This window comes from Xiphophorus hellerii, chromosome 5, assembly GCF_003331165.1.
Source record: "Xiphophorus hellerii strain 12219 chromosome 5, Xiphophorus_hellerii-4.1, whole genome shotgun sequence".
Classification (NCBI taxonomy): domain Eukaryota; kingdom Metazoa; phylum Chordata; class Actinopteri; order Cyprinodontiformes; family Poeciliidae; genus Xiphophorus; species Xiphophorus hellerii.
This window is the reverse complement of record NC_045676.1, coordinates 12846317-12867447: the sequence shown is the minus strand read 5'-3', so window position 1 is coordinate 12867447 and position 21131 is coordinate 12846317. Positions and strand designations below refer to the sequence as shown.

The 21131-nt window shown below is 38.4% G+C and overlaps 1 protein-coding gene across 1 annotated transcript in view; it reads right to left on the bottom strand.

The window, feature by feature from the left end:
* Positions 1–21131, bottom strand: part of pcdh7a (protocadherin 7a) — a 57443-nt gene that overhangs the window by 6952 nt on the left and 29360 nt on the right. Inside the window, exon 5 of the mRNA XM_032562470.1 lies at positions 2159–2360. Coding sequence (XP_032418361.1) covers positions 2159–2360 — 202 coding nt within the window. The remainder of the gene's footprint in view (positions 1–2158; positions 2361–21131) is intronic.

The window sequence follows — 21131 nt, the reverse complement described above, 5'->3', positions numbered from 1 at the left end:
CAGTACTCTTATCGCTATAGAAATGGATATAAATGCTATCAAATTCTGTTTTTGGTTTTTCTCCAGGCAGCAGCTTTAATGATGCACACATATTGCGATGTGTTTTCAAACTATAAATTGGATTTGCATAGCTTGGGATTTGTTCTTTATTGAGACTGCAAGGAAAACATTTTAAAACAATTAAATTAATTTAAACATTCAATGATCCATTACTGCTTATCTGGGGTCACAGTAAAAGAGAAGTGCTGGTTAATCTGAGTGTCTGGTTAACCTGACAACCTTGGTCAGGTTGTAGAGGCCACAGCCTGAGAAGCCTGAGGCCCCTGGGCCTGCTCCTCCAGGAGATTCCCAAGGCTTTTCCAGGCCAGCCAAGAAACATGTTTTGTTTGAGACAATATTTAAATTGAGTTTTTGCACTCTGACTGAGACACCCGCATTAAATATAACTGACAATTTTCAACAAATGCACGTGGTGTCTTGCAAAAGTATTCACTCCCTCTGAACTTCAAAGTCAACATTTTGTCTGTCAATGTATTTTATTTTGCCTGGCCAACACAAACATGTGCATAATTGTGGAGTGGGTTATACAAGTTTTTTATGGTTTTCAGTAGTTTTATATTAAAAATCTGAAAAGTGTTGTCAGCATTATATTAAGTGCCCTTTTTTATGTTACCTAATAAAAAAAATCACCTCTAAACATTGCTGGATATTGCTGAAAGAACAGAACATTGCTTAGGATTGAACATAACCCATGCAGTGAGCAGAACAGATATGTAGGGAAAGATCTGGTGAAAAAACCCCAAAAAACTTTGTGGTCTATTAAAGCCCTATGTCTGGAAACACTGGACATCAGCCTGTAGTCCCTTCCACCAAACATGGTGGTGGCAACCTCTTGTTATTTTAAGCAGGGACAAACAAGCCGGTCAGACAGATGGGAATTAAACACAAGACAGTCCTGGGAAAATAAAAAATATCAGAAGCTACAAAAGGTTTGAGACTGGGTTCACCTTCCATCGCCACAGCAACCATTAAAATAAAGCCAGAGCCACAATAGGATGACTCTGATCAAAGCACATTCATGAGTTAGAATAATCCAGCCAAAGTCTTGACCTAATAGTTTTTTTTAGCAAAGCTTGGAAATTGATGTTTTGCAGACTACATGCAATCTAACTTACCTTGAGCTATTCAAAGAATGGGGAAAACATTTAGCTTCTGGATTTCCTAGTAGAGAGTTATCCCTAACAGATTTGCTGCTGTATTTGAAGGAAAAGGCCAGTTTAGTAAAAGGAGTGTTTACTCAGGGCAGAGGCAGAGTGAATGAGTGGTGAGGGGCTGAATTCAATGCATGGACATTTTTCAGGTTTTCAATAGTAGAAAAAATATATTTTGTGTTGAACTCTCCTAAAATCCCCAATCTCTAGAAAAAAATTGAAGTTTGAGGTTGTAGATTGACAAATTGTAAAAGGTTCTTCTGAAAGGCATTTTAAATATTCAACATATTCTGCCTTATGAATCCTGTCTTCTTCTGACCATGAAAAAAAGGAAACAGTCCAAAAGAAATTCGAATTTTGATTAAAAAACACAAAAAAACATGATTTTAGTGGAATAACACTTAACCCCCTCCCTCCAACAATTAGTCACCTACCATTGGCATGGTGACCTTGCTGTGCTGCCACAGCTCTAGCTTTTTTAAGACTTGCAGTGGAAAAAGGAACAAAGGGAATTTTTTGTCATTGACAGAGAGGCTTAAGGCCATGGATGAGACTCTGGCACAAGACACTGCCGCACATTAGCTTTTCTAAAAATCTCCTCACATAATACACAGAGGCCTTGCTCACACAGAAATCCTGATGTGCGGTGCTTGCAGACACACAAAGGACAACTGCTTTATAGTGTAAAACACATTTCCATCAAGAGAGAAAGAATAAAGACTCCTGGGACCTTGACAGCAAGTCAAGGTTCCAATGAAAGTCTTTCTCTGGGTTGTTTCTGTGTGTGATAGAAAGAGAGTGTGTAATCAAAATATCTCTAAGCCTTTCTTGGCATAAAGTACATAGCCTTGAGAGGGGAAATATTTCAGTGAATGTGTTTGGCAGCATCTTAAGCTCAATGAATTAGTTTGGCAGAATGGTTAATTATGTTCGGAATGCCAGTATACCGTTCTCTACGTGCTCCTCCTCCCCCACGCTGCCCTCCGGCGTTGTGCGCTCGTAGCCTTCTTCAGGAAGTGGCAGAGCTCCCAGCCGTGGTCCTGATGAACTCTTGCTGCTTGGTGTCTCTGAGTCTTCCAGGCCACTGTCATAGCAACCACCGTCCTGAGGTTGGCTCACGACCGAGAAGGTCACCCGGCGAAGGGTCCCCTGCAGGCAACGTACAAACACAATATGGGATTAATCATCTAGGATTCCTAATCTGAGATTCTAAATCTGAGGATTAGACTGTTGGGCAGGGTCTGCAAAGACATATTGAGATTATCTGATCATGTTCTCCTTGATTATGGGTTTAGCAGCTACAATGCAGTGTAATAGTCATCAACCAATCACAGGGGTCTATCAAAGTTTTCTGATGCCTTTTAATCCCAGTTTAGATTAATGCTGCTGGACATGTCTGGTGTTTACAAACCACTGGCCTGCCCAGAAGATTCTTACATCTGATCTGGATTGGTGTCTAATCGTGACAGCTGCATAATATGGAGTCCACTCTCAAAAACACTTATTTTGTGCTCTACTGAAGTAAGTGAAGACAGATAAACGATGAGCGTTTTGATGCTATTTAAGTTCCCTTTGGTCAGCGAATACAGCATAATGTGCTGATGTTAATAAAAAGCCTTGTTTATGTTTCTGAGACTCAGGTGTTCAGGGATTCATAAATAAATCTGTAAAAGCTTAATCATATTATGGGTGAGGGAGCGAGAGGTGGATTCTAACTTTCTCCCATAGTTACGTCATGCGAGTCTTAAGTTATCGACACTTTAGAGTTAAGTTCTTCATATACCTCATCTCTGCAGTTTACAGGTCTGTGTGACATTTGATTTCCTCAGGCACTGAAGTTTTTATGATTAAAAAAGTCTCAAAAGCCCAAAGTTCCTGGAGAAACTCCACAGATCTATTAGGAAAATCTGGAAATTTTGATATGAGAGATATCTTAAAAGACATGGTTGCACAATATACGGGTTACATTTGCTACTACATAAAGCAAAATGATTTTTTTTTTGTTTTGAATCATTTACAAAAATCATAAAAAACAATAGTTCTATTTCCATTGTTTTTACTTTGTGTTTTAATTTGGATTTCTTGATGATTTGTATCATATATACATTTCTTATTTTTATTTTGAAGAGTGTTTTGGCATTTGTGAAACATCTACAGAGATGTTTGCATCTACAAATTAGGCAGCATACAGCCGAGGTGGTTTCAGTGAATATTTTCAGTATATCATCCACACAAAGTGAGCAGCACGACCACTGTGATGTTCAAACACAAATCAGCCCAGTCTTGTTAGCACAGCGGCTTTGAGGTTGGATGGAAAATAAGACTGTAAGTTCACGCTGAGAAAATATCAGAGAGCTAAATGACTGAGTCTGGCCTGAAGGGATCGCTCTGCACCAGGAAGCCCATCTCTATATGACACCCATCCTATCTCGTCTCAGACTCACTTATCTGCTTACAAAATTACAAGCTTTTAAATCTAGATCTGCTTTGAAACATGCGGTGTATGGTGAGGAAGTGAAGGCTACAGAGACAAGAAAAAGATTACCGTGGAATAACTTTAGCCTTGAATGTCACCTCTGGATAATCTGCTGGGAAGCTGATGGACGGCTCGTATAAAAAGCTAAACCTGTGCCAATTTTTTTTTTCTTCCACCAAGCACAGAAGAAAATTAAACATTTGAAATGCTTATACTAAAAAAGACAAGATGGTACACAGCAGAATTAAGTCAGAAAGAGGGGATTAATGGTGAACTAATATTGTCTGTGACTTGCTAACAATATTTAGATGATAAAAGTGACTCCAACAACAGTAACAGAGAGCATAATATTAAAGTCTTGTGAAAAAACATCTCAATGGATTCATCCTGACTTTCAATGAAGAAAATTTTCATTTTAGTGCCCCAGCTTTGATCAAGTATAGTGTAACCTCTTCAGAGGAGAGCCTCTGGAAAATAAATAGAAAATGCATAAAAGAATGTGACTCAGAGTGAAATGGAAAGTGTATGAACGAATTTGACTCTGAGTGAAAGTGAGTCTGAGATCTCATCATAATCAGTTGGATTTCTTACACAAGAAATGTCAACACAAATATTTTCACTATTGCTTGACTTAAAAGGCTGTCTAAACCATTTCCTTGGTGTGACAGCATTGCATAATGTAGCTTTGTAAGGACTTAAAATTATATTTCTAAATAAGAGTCATGTGCTTAATCAAAGATGATTAACCCATTTTTTGTGTTTCTCACATATTAAATGATTAAAATAGGACTTTGGCATTGGATTTTCAAAGTACCTACTAGAAATTCTTCAAATGTGCTCTGCTATCACCAACTACTCTTTTAAAGATAATAAAAAAAAACTCTAATTGAATATAAAAATGTACTCCATTCAAAATAAAATATACTGCACACTGTCCTCAATATAAAAATAAATTAGCATTTCACCTTGCACATTTTACAATACACAAATTCATTTTATCTGCATAAAAAAAGAGCAAGGACATATGGAATTTTTCTTTATGAATTATATGCAGCAAGAAATATACTTTTGTGTAGCAAACTTCACTATCCAGGTTAATGACTCTGGTCCACAAAGATGCATAAAGGCTCAGGAACAACAGGGTCAGCCGGTGTTTTTGCAAAACTAAAATATAGTTTTACTACATTTTAGCAAAACTTGCTTTGATGCAACTAAAATGTTCAAAGTCAGCAGCAGCTGTGTGCAAAGTTTGCCAAAGTTCAGTGAATACGTTGTAACAATTGCTAATCTATCAATTAGCATTGCATCAAGTACAGAAAAATTTTATTTGAAAGATATGAGCTAAAAAGGAAGAAAGGGTTACTGACAAATATTTAGAAAAAGATGGAAGCAAAGTTTTTCTCAAACAAATTTGGTTTTCCCCAAACAGTGCTTTTAAAGAATTTGTCATCAATGTAAAGTACTTCATAGTCCATTCTTTATATACTTGTCTGTTTGCATTGAAAGTTCAAATAGACAAGCATTAAACTGCAATGAAATGGTAAATGTGATGCTGCCCTATTCAATGCTCTTGTAATGAAATCTGCAAACGGATCTTTCTGACTCTGTCAACAAAGCAGGGAAATTCAAGAACCACTTCCTTCCTTTCTGCAGAATGAGAGTCACAAACATAGAAACAGAGTGAAAATCTCTTATATTCGTGGCTTATGGTAACAGGTTAGACTTACTACACCAGAGGAAGTGACTTTGTGACAGCAACTGAAAAGCAACATCCAATGGGCTTAACTTTGACAAGGGAAAAAAAATGCCGTCTGAGATGTTGAGGTGTGAAATATTGTGACACTCCTTATGATTATTGTTGGGATCCATCAAATAGTGGCAATGTGGGTTTTTTTTTTAAGTCCATTACACTTTTTAAAAAATTGTTTTAAATATTTACTTTTTCGCAGTTATAGAGTTTGTTCACTAAGTGTAATTCGTTAATCTTGAGCGGTAACAGTAACTGTGAAATTCTGACAATTCTGAAACTTCAATGCTGATAACTTGTGTGTGATGTTGCATCGGAGAAAAAACTGCAGTGAGATCCAACCCGCAACACAAGGCGGGCCTCGATCGACCGACGGTGAGTTACTGGTATTGGCAGTCTGGATGTGGTTGCTCTCAGTGAGCATTCTGTTACAAATTTCAGCTCTTCTGCCACAAATCCATCTAATTCAATTTCCTCCATACTGGCCATAGCTGCCCCCTCTCCTTCCTTCATCATAATAATGTTATTTTCAATTTATTCTCCCCATGACTCTTACCCCTAAAGCTGAACTTCTGTTTTTCACAACTATCCACATATTCTCTGTTCCTTTGGCTCACTTCCTCTACTCGTCTTCCACTTCTTTCTCTCCTTGCCAGTCAGCTTTATGATGTGCAGATCGATGATAAGTCCTTGACCTCGTTATAGGTCCCTCTCCGCTTCCCCCACAGCAGGGTTTATTGACCCATAACTCCTCCACCGTCAGAAACCCCATTTCCCCTCTTTTTTTCTCTCACGCTCTCCTTCCAAACTCAAAGTCTTGAACTCTTTGACAACCTTCTCTTCTTTTGCCAAATGCCATATTTTGGCTACTTTTAGTTTAATTACATTTGAGCAGCTGCACACTGTAGACCTTCTGCCCTGGTCCTTTTGGCTTGTTCTCACTGCTGCTTAACTTGTCGACACATATTTGACTCCATTAATACAATTCATATGTTTTTCTGTCCAAATGTTTTTAGAGTCTATTTAGGATAATATCTTTAGCATATTCATTTCTCAGCTTTTGTCAAGGAATAAAGAGCAGAACTCAAAACTCAAGCACTATCAAGTTGTGGTTACATCAATAATTTCTGTTGTGGACGTTTCTAGACAGGGGAAACTCTAAGTTGACTATTTTCAGCATTTGTAAGGCATTTAAAATGAAGTGAAATCTCCAGTAAAAACTTAAACTTTTAGAAACTGTTTTTTTTTTTTTTTTTTTGCATTTTTAGATGCATGTCTGTGAGTCATTGAGGTTGCAATAGAGGGAGAGCAAGACAACGCAGACAACAGGAAGGCTGAATGCAGAGCAGCAAAATCTATGGTTTTATCCTTTTGAGTTTTTACCACCTGGTACACGATGCATTTGGAAATGTGTGAAATATTTATGAAATATAACAATTAAGGAGGCTGCATTTGCTTTTGAAAATACGCAGACACTGATGATTTGGAATGTTAATGCTAAATACAGTTTAAAATGCAAATCTCTTTATATTTTGGTGCTTGTTTCAAACAGTAAGGTGTTGTTTCACATAAAAGTCAATGTGAAAACTCAAGTTTCATATTGACCTTTCTTATAGTAAGAGCTATTTCAATGTGTGTAATAATGAGGAATGTCAACAGGAAAGACTGGAAAAAAATTAAACAATGTTCTTCAGATGTTTTCCTTCTTCTTGTATTGTAATTCTTAAATTTGATTCATAGCTGCAGCTCCACTTACAAAGGATATTAGCTATTTTAATGTGTGCTTCATTTTTTGGACTAAAAATGTGCAATAAAACTAAAAGTTCCATATATCTGCTAAATCTTAGTCCATAAATATTGTAGCTATGAGAAAACACGCATGCACATAAACACACATGAACATATGTATAAACTGGCTGAGGTCCAGTATGGGCTATAAATCTATCCCTGATGGAATATTAATTGAGTTTGATGACGGACATAAAAATACTTCCTCTTAATTTGATCCGGTCAATTACAGTTTGGTGCTGACATGACAGCCTCAGTTCTCTGACATGGTGAATATGTAAAAATGATTATGTGTGCAAGTATTGTGCAAACATTTTAGCGGACCATTCCACTATGGGAGCAAGTTTGAAGCTAACTCTGCTATCAGTGTGAATCAAAAAGACGCACGATCTGAGCTAAGAATAAACCCAACCATCTGAATCTTGCTCTGAAGCAAAATGAGAAGGAGAAAAAAAAAAAGTTCTTAATATAGAATTCATTTCAGGGCAAGAGTTTTTTTTCTTTCAGCAGTACACATGAGTGTGTGCATATGTTCATGTGTATGAGTGAGACTTCACACCTTTATGTTTGTGTTTTATGGCCGTGTACGAGTGTGAAAGTCTAAAAGCCTGCAAGATGTGTTATGTCAGCCTGCGAGAGCGCTTGTGTTTGTAGTGTGAAGACCGGCATATGCGTGTGCATGCACAGGTTGGCTCAGCCATCAAGGTAATTAGTGTGTAAACCTCCACGCTGTCGGTTCAAAGAGAATTAACGAGCTCTAGTTAATTAACAGTCTCCCTCTCTTCTCCTTACATGTGTCTGCATATTGAATGCATTTGTGTGTGTGTGTGGATCTGTGCATCTTGGTTTTTGTGCATGTGTTAGTGTATTTGGACTTGAGTGCCTGTTTGTTTGACTGTGCCCTGCTTCATTCTGGTCTGCATAATGAATTGACAGGATGCGGCTTATGCATAAACCAGAACTACAAACATGGTTGTAGGACAAGAGCCACATTTCCCCCCCTTTGGATCTTGGCTCGTTTTCCTGTCTCACATCATCTAAATATCAGGACAGAGTTGCTCCATAGCGACTGATCTTATTCGTTATTAGTTGGTTATAAACATATAGTACGCTGTAACTCTCATTTCATTCTTTGCATGTTTCTTGCTTGTAACAATGCCAACTGAGGTCAGGTTGCAGGTCAGAATACAAACATGAAAAGTAAAGTTACAAGTCACTAACTTACCTCTGGCACAATCAGAAAAATACTGAGAATATGATGTATAATTCATATCTAACTAAGGACTCTGACCTTTACCGTATCCAGACACTCCTTTTGGTCCAAATTCCAAATTTCAAGAGCACATAAACTAATTCATTTTGGGGTTTTGCAATGAATCTCGTAGAAGTTTGACTGGTCGGGTTAATTTATGCTCATATTATGGCTGATCTCCAAAGCACAATGTCAGAGGTCGAGGGAGGTCATGCAGAATTGGCTTCAAAATTCTGCTTCTGGGACAAACAACCCTCTGACTTGTTTATATTTTGTTCAGCTAGTTAGTGTCATCCAGGATGCAGCATAGAGCTGGGATACAATACAATGTTGGTGTCATATGAAACAGTAGCTTCCTATTATATGCGAACATTGCATAATAGAGAACCAGATCCAGGGCTTTTGCCATATTTAAGCAGCTGTTACTCTGTTTCTTATGTTGCCATATATGGAAGTTCTTAGAGAAAGGTTTTATACAGGTCTAAACATGAGATAAATAAGCTGATTTGTGAAATATCAATTATTTAGGTTGTCAACCCCAAATAATTCTGACTTGCTTTATAACAGTAAAATGCTCTGCTCTCTTACACACGCATTCGGTTAAAATGCTGCTGTGTCACATTAATTACTGACTTTCATGGTAGGTAATTTAGAAAAAAAAGTTCTGTATGTTGCTGAATACAGTTCTTAAAAAGAATATAGAATTGTCTAAAATCAGTACCAGGAGATTAAGGTCTTACTAAATCACAGGATAAGGAAATGTCTGATCTGTCAATCTCTAATATCAATCTTTCTTTAATCAAGCAGTAGCTGCATGTTTGCATTTGTTTTTGTCCAAAAAACACAAAACAATTCAGAATTAATGAAGGTATTTTATCACAGCAATGTTTTGTGTGTGTGTATGTTAAATCTGACAATTCAATGAGCCACACAAATCAAGCAGATATCTGAGATCCTTTTGGTAATCTCTCCCTGCAGACATCTCAGATTTTCCTCATGTTGAATGAGCAGCTTAGCTTTGTGATTTCTTTGCCAATTGTCCCTAATGGTTTGGGCTTGGGAGGACATCATAATGTTGATGCCAAGCATCAGCAATACTTTTAAAATATGATTTTGCTTTAAGCCAGAAATTGGATTTTGTGACCCTCATTAAATAATGAAAAGGCCAGACTGAAGGAATTCTATGAGAGTTTCATCAGTTCTAGTGGACAGAAGGATCCAATAACACCAACAGTCAAATCTAATGTGAAAAAAACCCCCAAAGATCCACTTTGCAGAAAACCTAATGAAATGAGTGAAAATGTGTTTATAATGTGATTCCCAACAACCAGATATTTTCAGAGACAGATTAGTGCAAGAGCCCAACACTCTGTCTTCATAACACGCATTCACACTTATTTACAACCCTAAATAGTAGCATTGCTGATAAAGTGTCAGTCATAAACACTTTGCAGCTTCAGCTTTCCGAAAATATGTAAGGTGATACAGCCCTTTGCTCCCACAGCAAACAATGAAAACTAATCTGTTTGTGTTGACACCACATGGACACAGTCCAGAGTTCATACCTGGAATGCTGATCAGCCTAAATGACCTTTACTTCCACTCTCTTGTTTAGCCTCTGCTCAGAGATCATGTTCTGTTAACGCTGATGGCAAATATGAGTACAGAAACTGTCCTCCCACATCGTGAGTTCTAAAAGTAAGTCAGGTGGAGCAGATAAAGCACAAGTGAATCTAAATATATTTACAGAATGACATGTTTAATTGATACATCTATGAAGATATGATGTCATTTTGAAAGAGGTACAATGAATGCTTTCTGTATAAAGTCTTTTTAACGCTTCCAATAACACGATTCTTCAGTGTGCTTTGCTGTGTCTCTTTGCTGGAGGAAGTAAAAAACAAAGCTGCTACTGGCATTGACTGCAGTATCTTCTGACTTATTAGTTATATTTTTACCTCAGTCTCTTTGGACAAATCCACTGATGGAGTTATTGCTACCACGAGCTGTGTGTACTCTCCTTGCTACTCTTTCCCATTAAAAGTATTCATCGTTCAGTAATTCTTGATTTAGATTTGTTTCATTCCTGGACAAACAGAATTATTCTGATAATATATTCTGCTTTATATCCTATGCATCTAATTTTTTTGCTTCCCATAATCAACTGCTCTGTGTGTGTTAATTTTTGCTCTGTCGCCTTCCTCTGTCCTCTCAACCCCCGTCAGTTGCACAGATGGTTGCTCTCACTGAGCCTGGCTGTGCTGCAGGTCTCTTTCTGTTAAAAGGGAGCCATTCCTTTCCACAGTTGCCACATTCTTGCTTTTGATGAGGGATTTATTAAAATGTCAATGGCTTGATAAATTCAACTGGACTTTTCTTAGGGTTAGGGTTATTTTTTTCCCTTATTGGTTCTGGACAATAAAAAAATTTTGACTGTGTGCTGCTATGATTAGGGCTGAACTGTAATATATAATTTAATCTGAATCTTACTATACGATTGGATCATGTTAGACTGAGTTGGATTATTTTGAATTGAATTTGGACCTAACCGGATTTTGCCCATCTTGTACGGTACCATGAGATGATATGAGTTGGTGCTATGGAACAAAGCTGAATTGAAGTGAACATTGCTATATGCTGTACATACAATACATAATATACATTATGTGATAATTCACACTTCCTTTCACTTGACTTCGCTTTCATTTTTTATACCATTTCTCACTGTTCTTTCTTACAATTATATTCACCACCTAAATTTTTGTAGCCATTCCAGGTGTCTTATTTGTCTGCTTAGGGATTTTCACACCAACGCCTTAAGTGTGAAGTGTAATGGTGAGAAATTTTCCTGATTATCTAGGGTGTTTCATTCCCAACTATCCAACTACAGTTCAACAATTATCAACACTTCTCTTTGTTGCTGTGGTTTTTCTCATCATACCAGCAAGGCAAGTAAGAAAATTAATAAAACTAAAATAAACTTTGAGTCACTGATTGAGTTAACAGGTCAGACTTCTCAGCTGTTCTGCAGCATTTACTGATAAATGTGAGAAAGTCTTTTACAACATTTTCCTTGTCAACTGTTAAGCTGTGCATCAAAGGCAGCAGGAGGGAAAAAAGCTGTGAAATCAAAAATAAAAATATCTTGCTGCCGATAAGCTAGTATCCTGAAGAGATGTTTGTGATAGTTTTTTTTCAATATATATTAGTCTTAAAGCTGGGTTGAATTTACAGGTGTTAAAATGCAGTTTCTACATATTATATCAAAAAGAATAGTGCCCCGGTTACATCATAAACTAACTTGACTGAATAGACAAGTATACAAAATAGAAGCAAGACCAACTCAAAGACATTGTCTCCTCAACACAAATGGTCCCTGTCTGCAAAAAGTAATTCAAGTATGGCTAGAAGAGAAAATCCAAAGTCCCTAAAGTGCCTCTAGGTTCAGCAATGATTTCAGTTAAGTGAAAAAAAAGAGAAAACATCATAATGTCCCTAAAAAATATATCCAAATCCCAAAGGTTTTAAATTAACCTAATTTCTTTATCTTTTATTCTCAAAGAGCTCAATTTTGTTGTATCATTTTAAAATGGCATTCTTTAATTGTTTTTTAAGCTTTTCTGAAGGTCTTTTAAGAAGATTTTTTATTGGATCTTTGGGTACAATAATACAAGCACCTTGTCAGAGGGACATGACTTCTTCCAGTTTGCATTCCAGTTTGCAGTTGCATTTTGACATGACCAGACCAAGGAAAAGTTTTAAATCAGAATAAAAACCACATAAGTTTTAGGCTTTAAAAAATGTCACTTTCAACTTCAGCTTTTTCAGTGATGGAGGAATAATTTGGACCATGAAAGTTTGAAAGCTGCATGTCACTCAAGTAAACTGCAGGCTAAAAAAAATCCCAAAGAGGAAAACAGATACCTATTAAGCTCTGAATGGAAACGAATAAAATAGAGACACAGGAACAAAGTAAAATAAAATATGACAACATTCTGCTTTTATAAAGTAAGAGACAAAAAGTTGTGTTTAACACTAGTCTTTTGTGGTATTTTCAGAATGCGGAAAATCATTTCGCAGCAGGTTGGAACCACGCGAGGGGAAGGATGTAGCAATATGAGCAGCGTTTCCTCTGTGAGTCTAACTCCCAGATGCTGAAAGCGCCTTATTACCACAACACACGCAAACCTTCTCCATGCAAATACCATAAACGCAAAGATTTAGGCACACCTGCTTGCCTCTTCTCACACGTGCAGGTGTGCATATACACACTCGCACACATTTATAACTATGCAGCAGTATGTTGCACTGGGACCACCTCTGCAGCACGATCATTCCTTCCCTCATATACTTCTGCCCCCCACAATACTTTCCCTCTTGCCACAAATCTCTGCAATTGCTCCACCTCTTGCACACTTTCTTCTTATTTCCCCACTCCCTGCTTTCTTTTCTTCTATCTTAGTAGTCTTCTCCTCCCTTTCCCTGCCGTTCCATCCTCTCCTCTGTCTCAGTCTCTCCCTCCAGAAGCAGGTGATGTAGAAGGGCGCTCAGCAGTATCTGACTATCAGGCCTGACTCTGTGAGAGGAATGATAATCACTGTGCTGCACTGCAGAGAGAGAAAGAAGAGAGGGAGGAAAAGAGGGAGGGAAAGGGGCATGAGGTACTGGAAAAGGGGGGCAAGTGCGGCAGCAGGAGAGGGGGATTGTGATGAGGGCAACAGAACGGGACAAAGAGAAAAAGAGGATGAAGTAGACAAAGAATGATGCAAGGAAAAAGAGTTGCTAACAGAAACGGAAAATTGCTTTGATAACACACACCTTCTTGGTGTCATGCTCTCGCTTTCCCTCTTTTACTTTTCCACCTTGCTAATCTCTCTGCTCCCTTGTACACACACTCGCACGCACCCCAACAGCCACCATCCCCTCCGTCACGGCAGCTTGTAGAACAGCAGCCCTGCAGTATACGGCAGAGCTTCAGCCTTGTGTCTGAGCGCCAGAGAACATTAACTGCAGCAGCGAGGTCATCTGATCGACACTATGCGGACCCTCTCTTTCTCTCCTCGCGCTCCTCCTCAGACTGCTGCAGTCTTCTGCAGGCCACCGTGTGGCCAACGCTGGGACTGCTACTCCCAACAGCCTTCTGGCACACCTGTCCCTTAAAACGTGTTCTTGCGGGGAGACTACAATTCTCACTTATTAAAACCTTGCAGCTAATGTCCATTATGATGCCCTAAAGAGTTTCAGGGTTTTTTTGTTGTTGTTTTTTTTGTTTTTGTTTGTTTGCTTGCAGGTGTCGTGTGTATTTTTTTTTTTCTGCAGAGACAGATAGAGGGAGTGTGGATCTACTGCATCGGCTTTGTTACCATCAAGCTGTCCACTCTGGCACCATGCGCTCTCTCCCTTCTCCCTGTCTCCATCTGGGCTCTCCAGCCTGCAGATACACGCTGGAAATCACTGTCTCTATTCACGGTATCGGCCCCTTTGAATGTTTATCCCCCTTTGTGTAGCTCTGGCTGTCTGTGCGCTAGAGGAAAAAAACAACAACAAAAAACAAAAGCTAATAGAGTGAGATATAGAGCTAGGCTTTTCCGGACAAATACCCGTGATTCTGATTAGCTTCTTTGTTGGCGTGCCTGCTTGTGTGAGTGATGGTGATACTCATCACTTTCCACTGCTTGTCCTTAAAACAGTCATCTCCTTTAATATGACTGACAGGAGTCATTGTGAAGAAAGATGCAAACATGATGGTGGCGTACAACTGGCCTTCTGTGTGCATGCGTGAGTGAGAGAACACCATGCATATGCATGTGTGCTATTTAGACAGAATTTATGAGCCATTCTGTGTGTAAATGTGTGTGCGTTTGTTTGGACCATTAGAGCAATGTGAGCAATAGTCTTTTCACCACCCACTTCTATTGTGCATTAGGATGACCAGATGAGGAGCAGACAATAAGTTCTCTGTGGGGGTAAGAATATGGAAAAGTAAAAGCGACGACGTGACTATAGATACGTGATCTCACAGACACAGGGGTGACAGATGAGCAGGCACAAACAGCAAAAACAAACTCCCTGTTGAGAGTGATTAGGATTGCTGCAGTGAACAATAGACAGAGTCAATAAGGGACTTCGGAGACATCTGGATACAAGAGCAAGGTCTCAGTCCCCTCCCTCTCTACGTACCCACCATCCCTCATGGCTTTTCTTTTTCAGCATTTGACCTCATTCTACACCATATTGCTTCAGTCTCCACTTAAGCCCTTTTCCAAACTATCCTCTTTATCATATTCTTTTCAGCTCTCCTTATGTTTTCTCACATTTTTTTTCTTGACTTTCTCTGTCTTGCACAGATACTCGCACCGCTTTGTGGCGCTCCTGTCTTTTGTAAAAATGGGCGTATGGGCTAAGCTGACAGGGGCTGCCATGGCGCTCTGTTGTGTCAAACTGAAATCCATCCTGTCAGTTTAGAATCAGTGTCACTCCTTTTTGCAAGGTTAAAGATAGCTTTGCTTAATGTGCTGTCAGACACAAACAAACATGAACTCCACAATGGCCCCAACAAACAAAAACACCAACACAGTCACACACAAGTACACACATGTTGCACTGCAGGAAAAAGCGGCATTAAATTTGCATTTTGACATGACCACAAAATGGAAATACAGCATATTTGTAAATCTTTTTGCACTACAGCAATAAGCTTAGTTAGGATCAATATCCCCCTTAGCCTAAAGGCTTCGACATGCAGAACCTCTCCGTGTCCATGAAAGAAAGCCCGTGAGTTTTCCTGAGACCACACAGGTGTCTGTTTTTGTACAATTTATTTGTTTATCAGATGACGTATAAGTTGTTTATTCAGAAGAAGACTACCGTATTTTCCGCACTATAAGGCGCACCTAAAAACCTTCAATTTTCTCAAAAGCCGACAGTGCGCCTTACAATCCGGTGCGCCTTATATATGGACCAATACTGAGCCACAACAGGTCTCGCAACTACGGTAAGCAGCCGCCGACTTCATTTTCCCTCGTAGAAGAAGAAACGGGGAAAGTAGCCGCCGACTTCATTTTTCCCCGTAGAAGAAGAAGCGCGCGGTGCACACTGGGTTTTGTGTAAAGACCCCAAAATGGCTCCTATTAAGAGACACGCTTATGACGCAAAGTTTAAACTCAAGGCGATCAGTCACGCAGTAGAACACGGGAATAGAGCAGCAGCGAGAGAATTTAACATGAACGAATCAATGGTGCGGAAGTGGAGGAAGCAACAACTGTTCATTTTGGGAATGAACGGAGTTTTCAGAAAGCTGGTTTGTAATCTATTAATAAAGTTTGACTGACCTATCTGACTATTTTGTTGACATTCCCTTTAGCGCAGTTCCATCTAATGGATGCATAACGTAACCCCAACTTCTACTGTAGCGTCTATTCTATGCGCCTTATAATGCAGTGCGCCTTATATATGAAAAAAGTTTTAAAATAGGCCATTCATTGAAGGTGCGCCTTATAATGTGGTGCGCCTTATAGTGCGGAAAATACGGTAACTAAAAAAGGCACAGATTGATTTTTTAACCAAGATATAATCCATTTTTTATTATTATTTTTGTAGACCCTGATAGATTTATCATCCGAATGGGGATAAGAGCAGAGGTCATTTTTCTCTGCATTTCTTTTAAAAAAAGCTACTTATTATTTTTTCTTCTTTGACTTGTGCTGAGATGCAGTTTCCTTTATTTGCTAGAGCTATTTGTTTGGCACCACTCTTTGAATGGGAGTATTATTGCCACTGTCTGTATGAGCAGTCAGTGTAATCACACAATCTGGGCTGAATAATGGACTCTAGTGTGTAGAGGGACATGAACAAAATTAGATAGCATAAGTTTTAAAGTTGACCAGACTGAACTTGGTTCCAGTACTTCAGAAGAGAAACTTTTTTTAATACTTCTGCATGCTCTTTGAGAATCCAATGAAAACAATGTTGTAATACCTGTACCAAGCTAGGGGGTAGTGGCAATTTTGACATTAACAACAGCTTATTGACCTTGTTGCTATATTTAGCGATCATCCCATGTAGACATGGCCAAATTATGTAAATTGAGTGATTGACATCAATTCAATTACCTTTTAGGACAACAAATTGCTACTTTTCTAAGTTGGCAGAACTATAAAAATGTTGGAGGTTAAAATGTGAACTTGGTTAAATAAGTTGCAGGTTGAACACCTCGAAACCATTATAAATTGTGTGTTCTTTGCATAATTTCTCCTTTCAGTCATTTTAAGTTTACATTTGAAATTTGATCACAACTGACTCAGGCAAATAAAAGTATAATCCATAAAATGCAACTCCACATTGTTATGGTTTCTATCACAAAAAATGAAAGTCCCCATGTTCAAAGTTATCAATTGTAATAATCTTTGAATATCCCATCAAAATAGAGTTTAAAAAAAATCTCCACTCTTGTAAAGGTTTTTAAGAATCACACCAAAATGGTAGAGTTTGAACAAAACACACAAACGCAACAAAAAATCTCTTTTGCAACGTATCCATGTCAACGTGGGCCAGCTTGAAACAACTGTTAAGAGATTCAGTTCAAATCCATTTACTTACATTCTATCCAGTACAAATGCCTAAATCCAGGAACTGTACAGAATAAAACACAGAAAATAAAATTGTCTTTCTTAAACACATATTTAAACTTCATTGAGAAAATAGAGATTTAGAGCTATATCTTGGCTTGCTGTACTCTGGCCACTCAGTTCAATTTCCTGCTCTGTGTGCAACTGTGCCAGACAGAGCTGAGAATGAATCAATCCTGTTGCCAGCAGACTGTTACAGTTTGAGGAAAAGCCACAAAGAACAATAGCCAATGGACAGACGTCGAAATAAATTGGCTACTGCCACTTTGGCGGGAGCGGTTCCTGTACAAGCAAATCTGGAAGGAGCCGAACATTGGAAAGCTGCATTACAGTTATGGAATCCTGGCTGCTTCCAACTTGAGCCGGTAGCATTGTGATGTCTAAACTCACATTTGGTCTGATCACTTGTAAATAAGTTCTGACAGGGTCTGTTCTGAGAAGAAATAAAATCTAATTTAACTGCAGTCTGAAAAAGGAGCTAGCAGAAACTATTCAAGTTCTAAAGTTACGACAGAGTAACAACACCTGGTAAGAAATTCATTCCTAGCAAACATAATTGAGGCGATGTATTGCTCCAACCAAGCAGTGTGTAACAAGATTAAAAAATAAAATTTGAGTGCTAAAACTACAACACAGACAGTAGTTTCTGTATTTGTGGTTTTGTCTTCGTCGCTGTTATTAAACAGAGGTGCTTGCTTATTAAGCAAGGGTGGGGTACCCTGGCTATCAACGTATATAGAGGTTTTAAAAATTAAGCTTCAAAATCACCACAATTTTCCAGCAGAGAAACTGCTGCATATCCCCTTTTGTTGCTGACAGTCAGCTAGTAGCATACAAGAAATGCTTCTTGACAAATTAATCTGTCATGAGGTATTTCTGTTCACGAAAAAGATGGACTGATCAGCATAAATTAGGATGACGGACATTTAATAAGGCCTCTTGTTCATGCTACATGCACACCTTTGGATTAGATTAGTTGTTACACTGCTAAAACCCCTTAACTGTCACCCACAAATCACTTACATGCAAGTCAGAGGATCCACAAGGAAGCCAGTGGCCTCGTGACAGTTAAGGGGTTTGTTTTGCTTTTATATAATTGTTTTGCCATGCACCAGAGTCTTCAATCTGAATCCTTGACTGCCAGTATCCTGCAACTTATAGGTGTGTCTCTGCTTCCACACACATGAGTCAAATAATCAGGTCATTAGCAGGAATCTAAAGAACTTCACATACTGAGGAGGTAATTAAGCCATTTGATTCAGGTACAATTTTTAGACATCAAAAAATTGCAAAAGATAGGTCCTTAAGAACCTTCGTTGAAAATTGCTGCCAAATACTTTTCAATGTAGCACATAGGTCAACTCTAAATTCTAAAATCTATTACTTTATGAATGTACTTAATTTTTATGTGCTCAAATAATAAATGACATGGTGAATATGCTATTCTTTCTGATTCCGTCTAACAGCATAGTGACCTTTAATCGATTCAGGGGCTGACTGTGCACCCCGATGCATCAAGGGCATTTGATCGTTGAATGTCCTGCTGAGTGACGAAAGCATGACTTCAAGCGTGCATGTATGTGCATTTGTGTGAACCTATCTCAGGCCTATCGCCCCTGTGACAGACACAGTGCCACCGAAATGTCTTGGGGCACCTCGCCCAATGTCTTGACAATAGGCTCAGTGTGTGTGAGTGACAGAGAGTGGCTCGGGGACACAGAGGGGGCGTTATGCTGGGTAGACAACATGCACGCAAACACACACACACACCCACGCCGAGGCACGCACATGCACACATTAAAGCAGGAAGACAGTGCACTCTTTCTCTCCCTCTGCGCTATTTCTCATTCCCTCTTTCCCTGACGCAGAGAGACTCAATCATTCACACTCTGTCTTCTTTGACGCAGAGGAAAAACATAAAATAACCTCTCCTTTGCTCTGTCTTTTTCTGTAAGTCTGCTGTGTGAATGCGTGCGCACAAATGTGGACGGTATAATTAATATGGCTTTCATTTTCTCGAAGCTATGAAGTATGCTTTTGGTATGCAAACAGGCTTCTTGCTTGTGAGTGTGTGAATATACAGTATGTGAGCGCATTGCGTGTGTGTATGTGCTTGATACACTAGAGACAGAGTGCAAAGTTGGGCCATTGAGCGGAAGGAGCAGAGTTAATGAGGAACGCGGGGGTAGAATCCAAATCTTTTCTATCGATAACCTTGCACAACACTTCAAGAATATATGTGTACATTGGATCCTTTTTGCAATCCACTTTGAAAATTATTTTTAAGTATCAGGGTTAGAAAAGGGTCACTGAGAAGTCATTTTCAGTTGAGTCTCTCAGAGCTGAACAGTTGCTCAAGAGTCTGCCCTATTTCAAGGGAATGTCTGGCAAATTCATATCCAGAATGTTTTGATGGAACATTCACTGTATAATGTTCTGGTGAATGATTTTTTAAACAGTCCAATTAACTGAAGTTGTATGGGATGGTGGTTGATCATATGGTAAAACCTTATACAAGATTATTTACAATAACACTAGTATTCAATGCAGTTACTAAGCAGCAGGGTGAAGGATACAAATGAGAGGGAAGCTACTTTAGCCAAAACCTGTGAAAAGTTATTATTGAGTTGTTCTTTGTGCGGTTGTGTGGTGAAGGCAGCAAGTCGCACAAAGGAAAAGCAAGCAGAAGCATTGCTTGAATATTAACCTTTACAGAAGCAAGTGAGGCTTTAATGCTGTAATGTTGTTCACCAATGTTCCATAATTTCCTTATCTCCAAATGATAGCTTTTAATGTTATCTGGAGTCGCAAAACCTTAGAAATAACTTTTAAGTTATTTCCAGACAGATGGATGTCAAAAACGTTCTCTCTTTCTGTTTTGAATTTCTTTATATCAAAATATTATCTGGTCTTTTTGAGATCTATCAGCCTATTTCATGTTATCGGAACAAGATAAGAACATAAATATTTGATTCTAAATATTTGTTCATTCTCCATAATGATTATTTTTTGACATAGGGCCAGATTAATTTGCTCACTCTTGAAAATGAGACCTTGTGTCTCAAAGATATTTGTCTGCATATAAAGTAAAATTGACAAAAAGAAAAAAGATATTACAATGAATCTCTGATTTGAAAAGTCCATTTTGCATTGACTCTGGTCATCATTCTCCGATAGCAGAACTGTTTCATGGTGACTGGAAAAACTTAAGATTAACCAGGAAGGAAAAACTGGAGAAATTAATAAGGGGAGAATATTTTTTCACAACTCTGTAGCTCTTCAAGTAAGTTTGTTCCGTGGTGTAATTACAACAACAAAAAACAACTGCTTAAAGAAATGCATGTTAAAATTATATTTTTAAAAAGTCCAGGTCAGATGTAAGTTTCACAACTAAAAGGTTCACATACCTTGGTGTCTTATTCATGAGTAACAGCAAGACGGAGCAGGAAAGGAATTAGTGGTTCAGGGCTGCTCTGTCATAGTGACGGAGGAACTGAGTCAGAAGACAAAGCTGTCAATCTACTAGCCTATCTACAATCTAATCCTCACATTTGGTTATCAAATAAAGTTCATGACCAAAGAACAAAATACAAGCAGCTGAAATGAGCTTCCTTAATAGGGTGGCCTTATAGATGGTTGGACTTGGTTGTGGAGCTGCTGCTGCTTCTCCCTGAAATGACAACTGAGGTAGACCTTCATGTTATCTGACTTAAAAGTATCGTTGGTGTGAGCCAAAAATATGAATAAAAACATATTATCTAAAGTTTTAGGAAAATATTCTGCCTTAATATTGGTCATTTGTGACAAACTTTGAAACTTTGTACAGACAAGTGTAAACTTTGAGGCCTACATAAATGTAGAGATCCAGCCCTTAAATGTATTTAATTACATTCTACATGAATCCTCATATGGCTAACAAATTAATTATTTGGCTGCTCGCAATAATCAATCTGCTTTTTAGCAGCACTGCTTCAGTAAAAGTTACAAAGATCCTTTTTTGTTGCAACAATGTCTGATAACTCAAATGAAA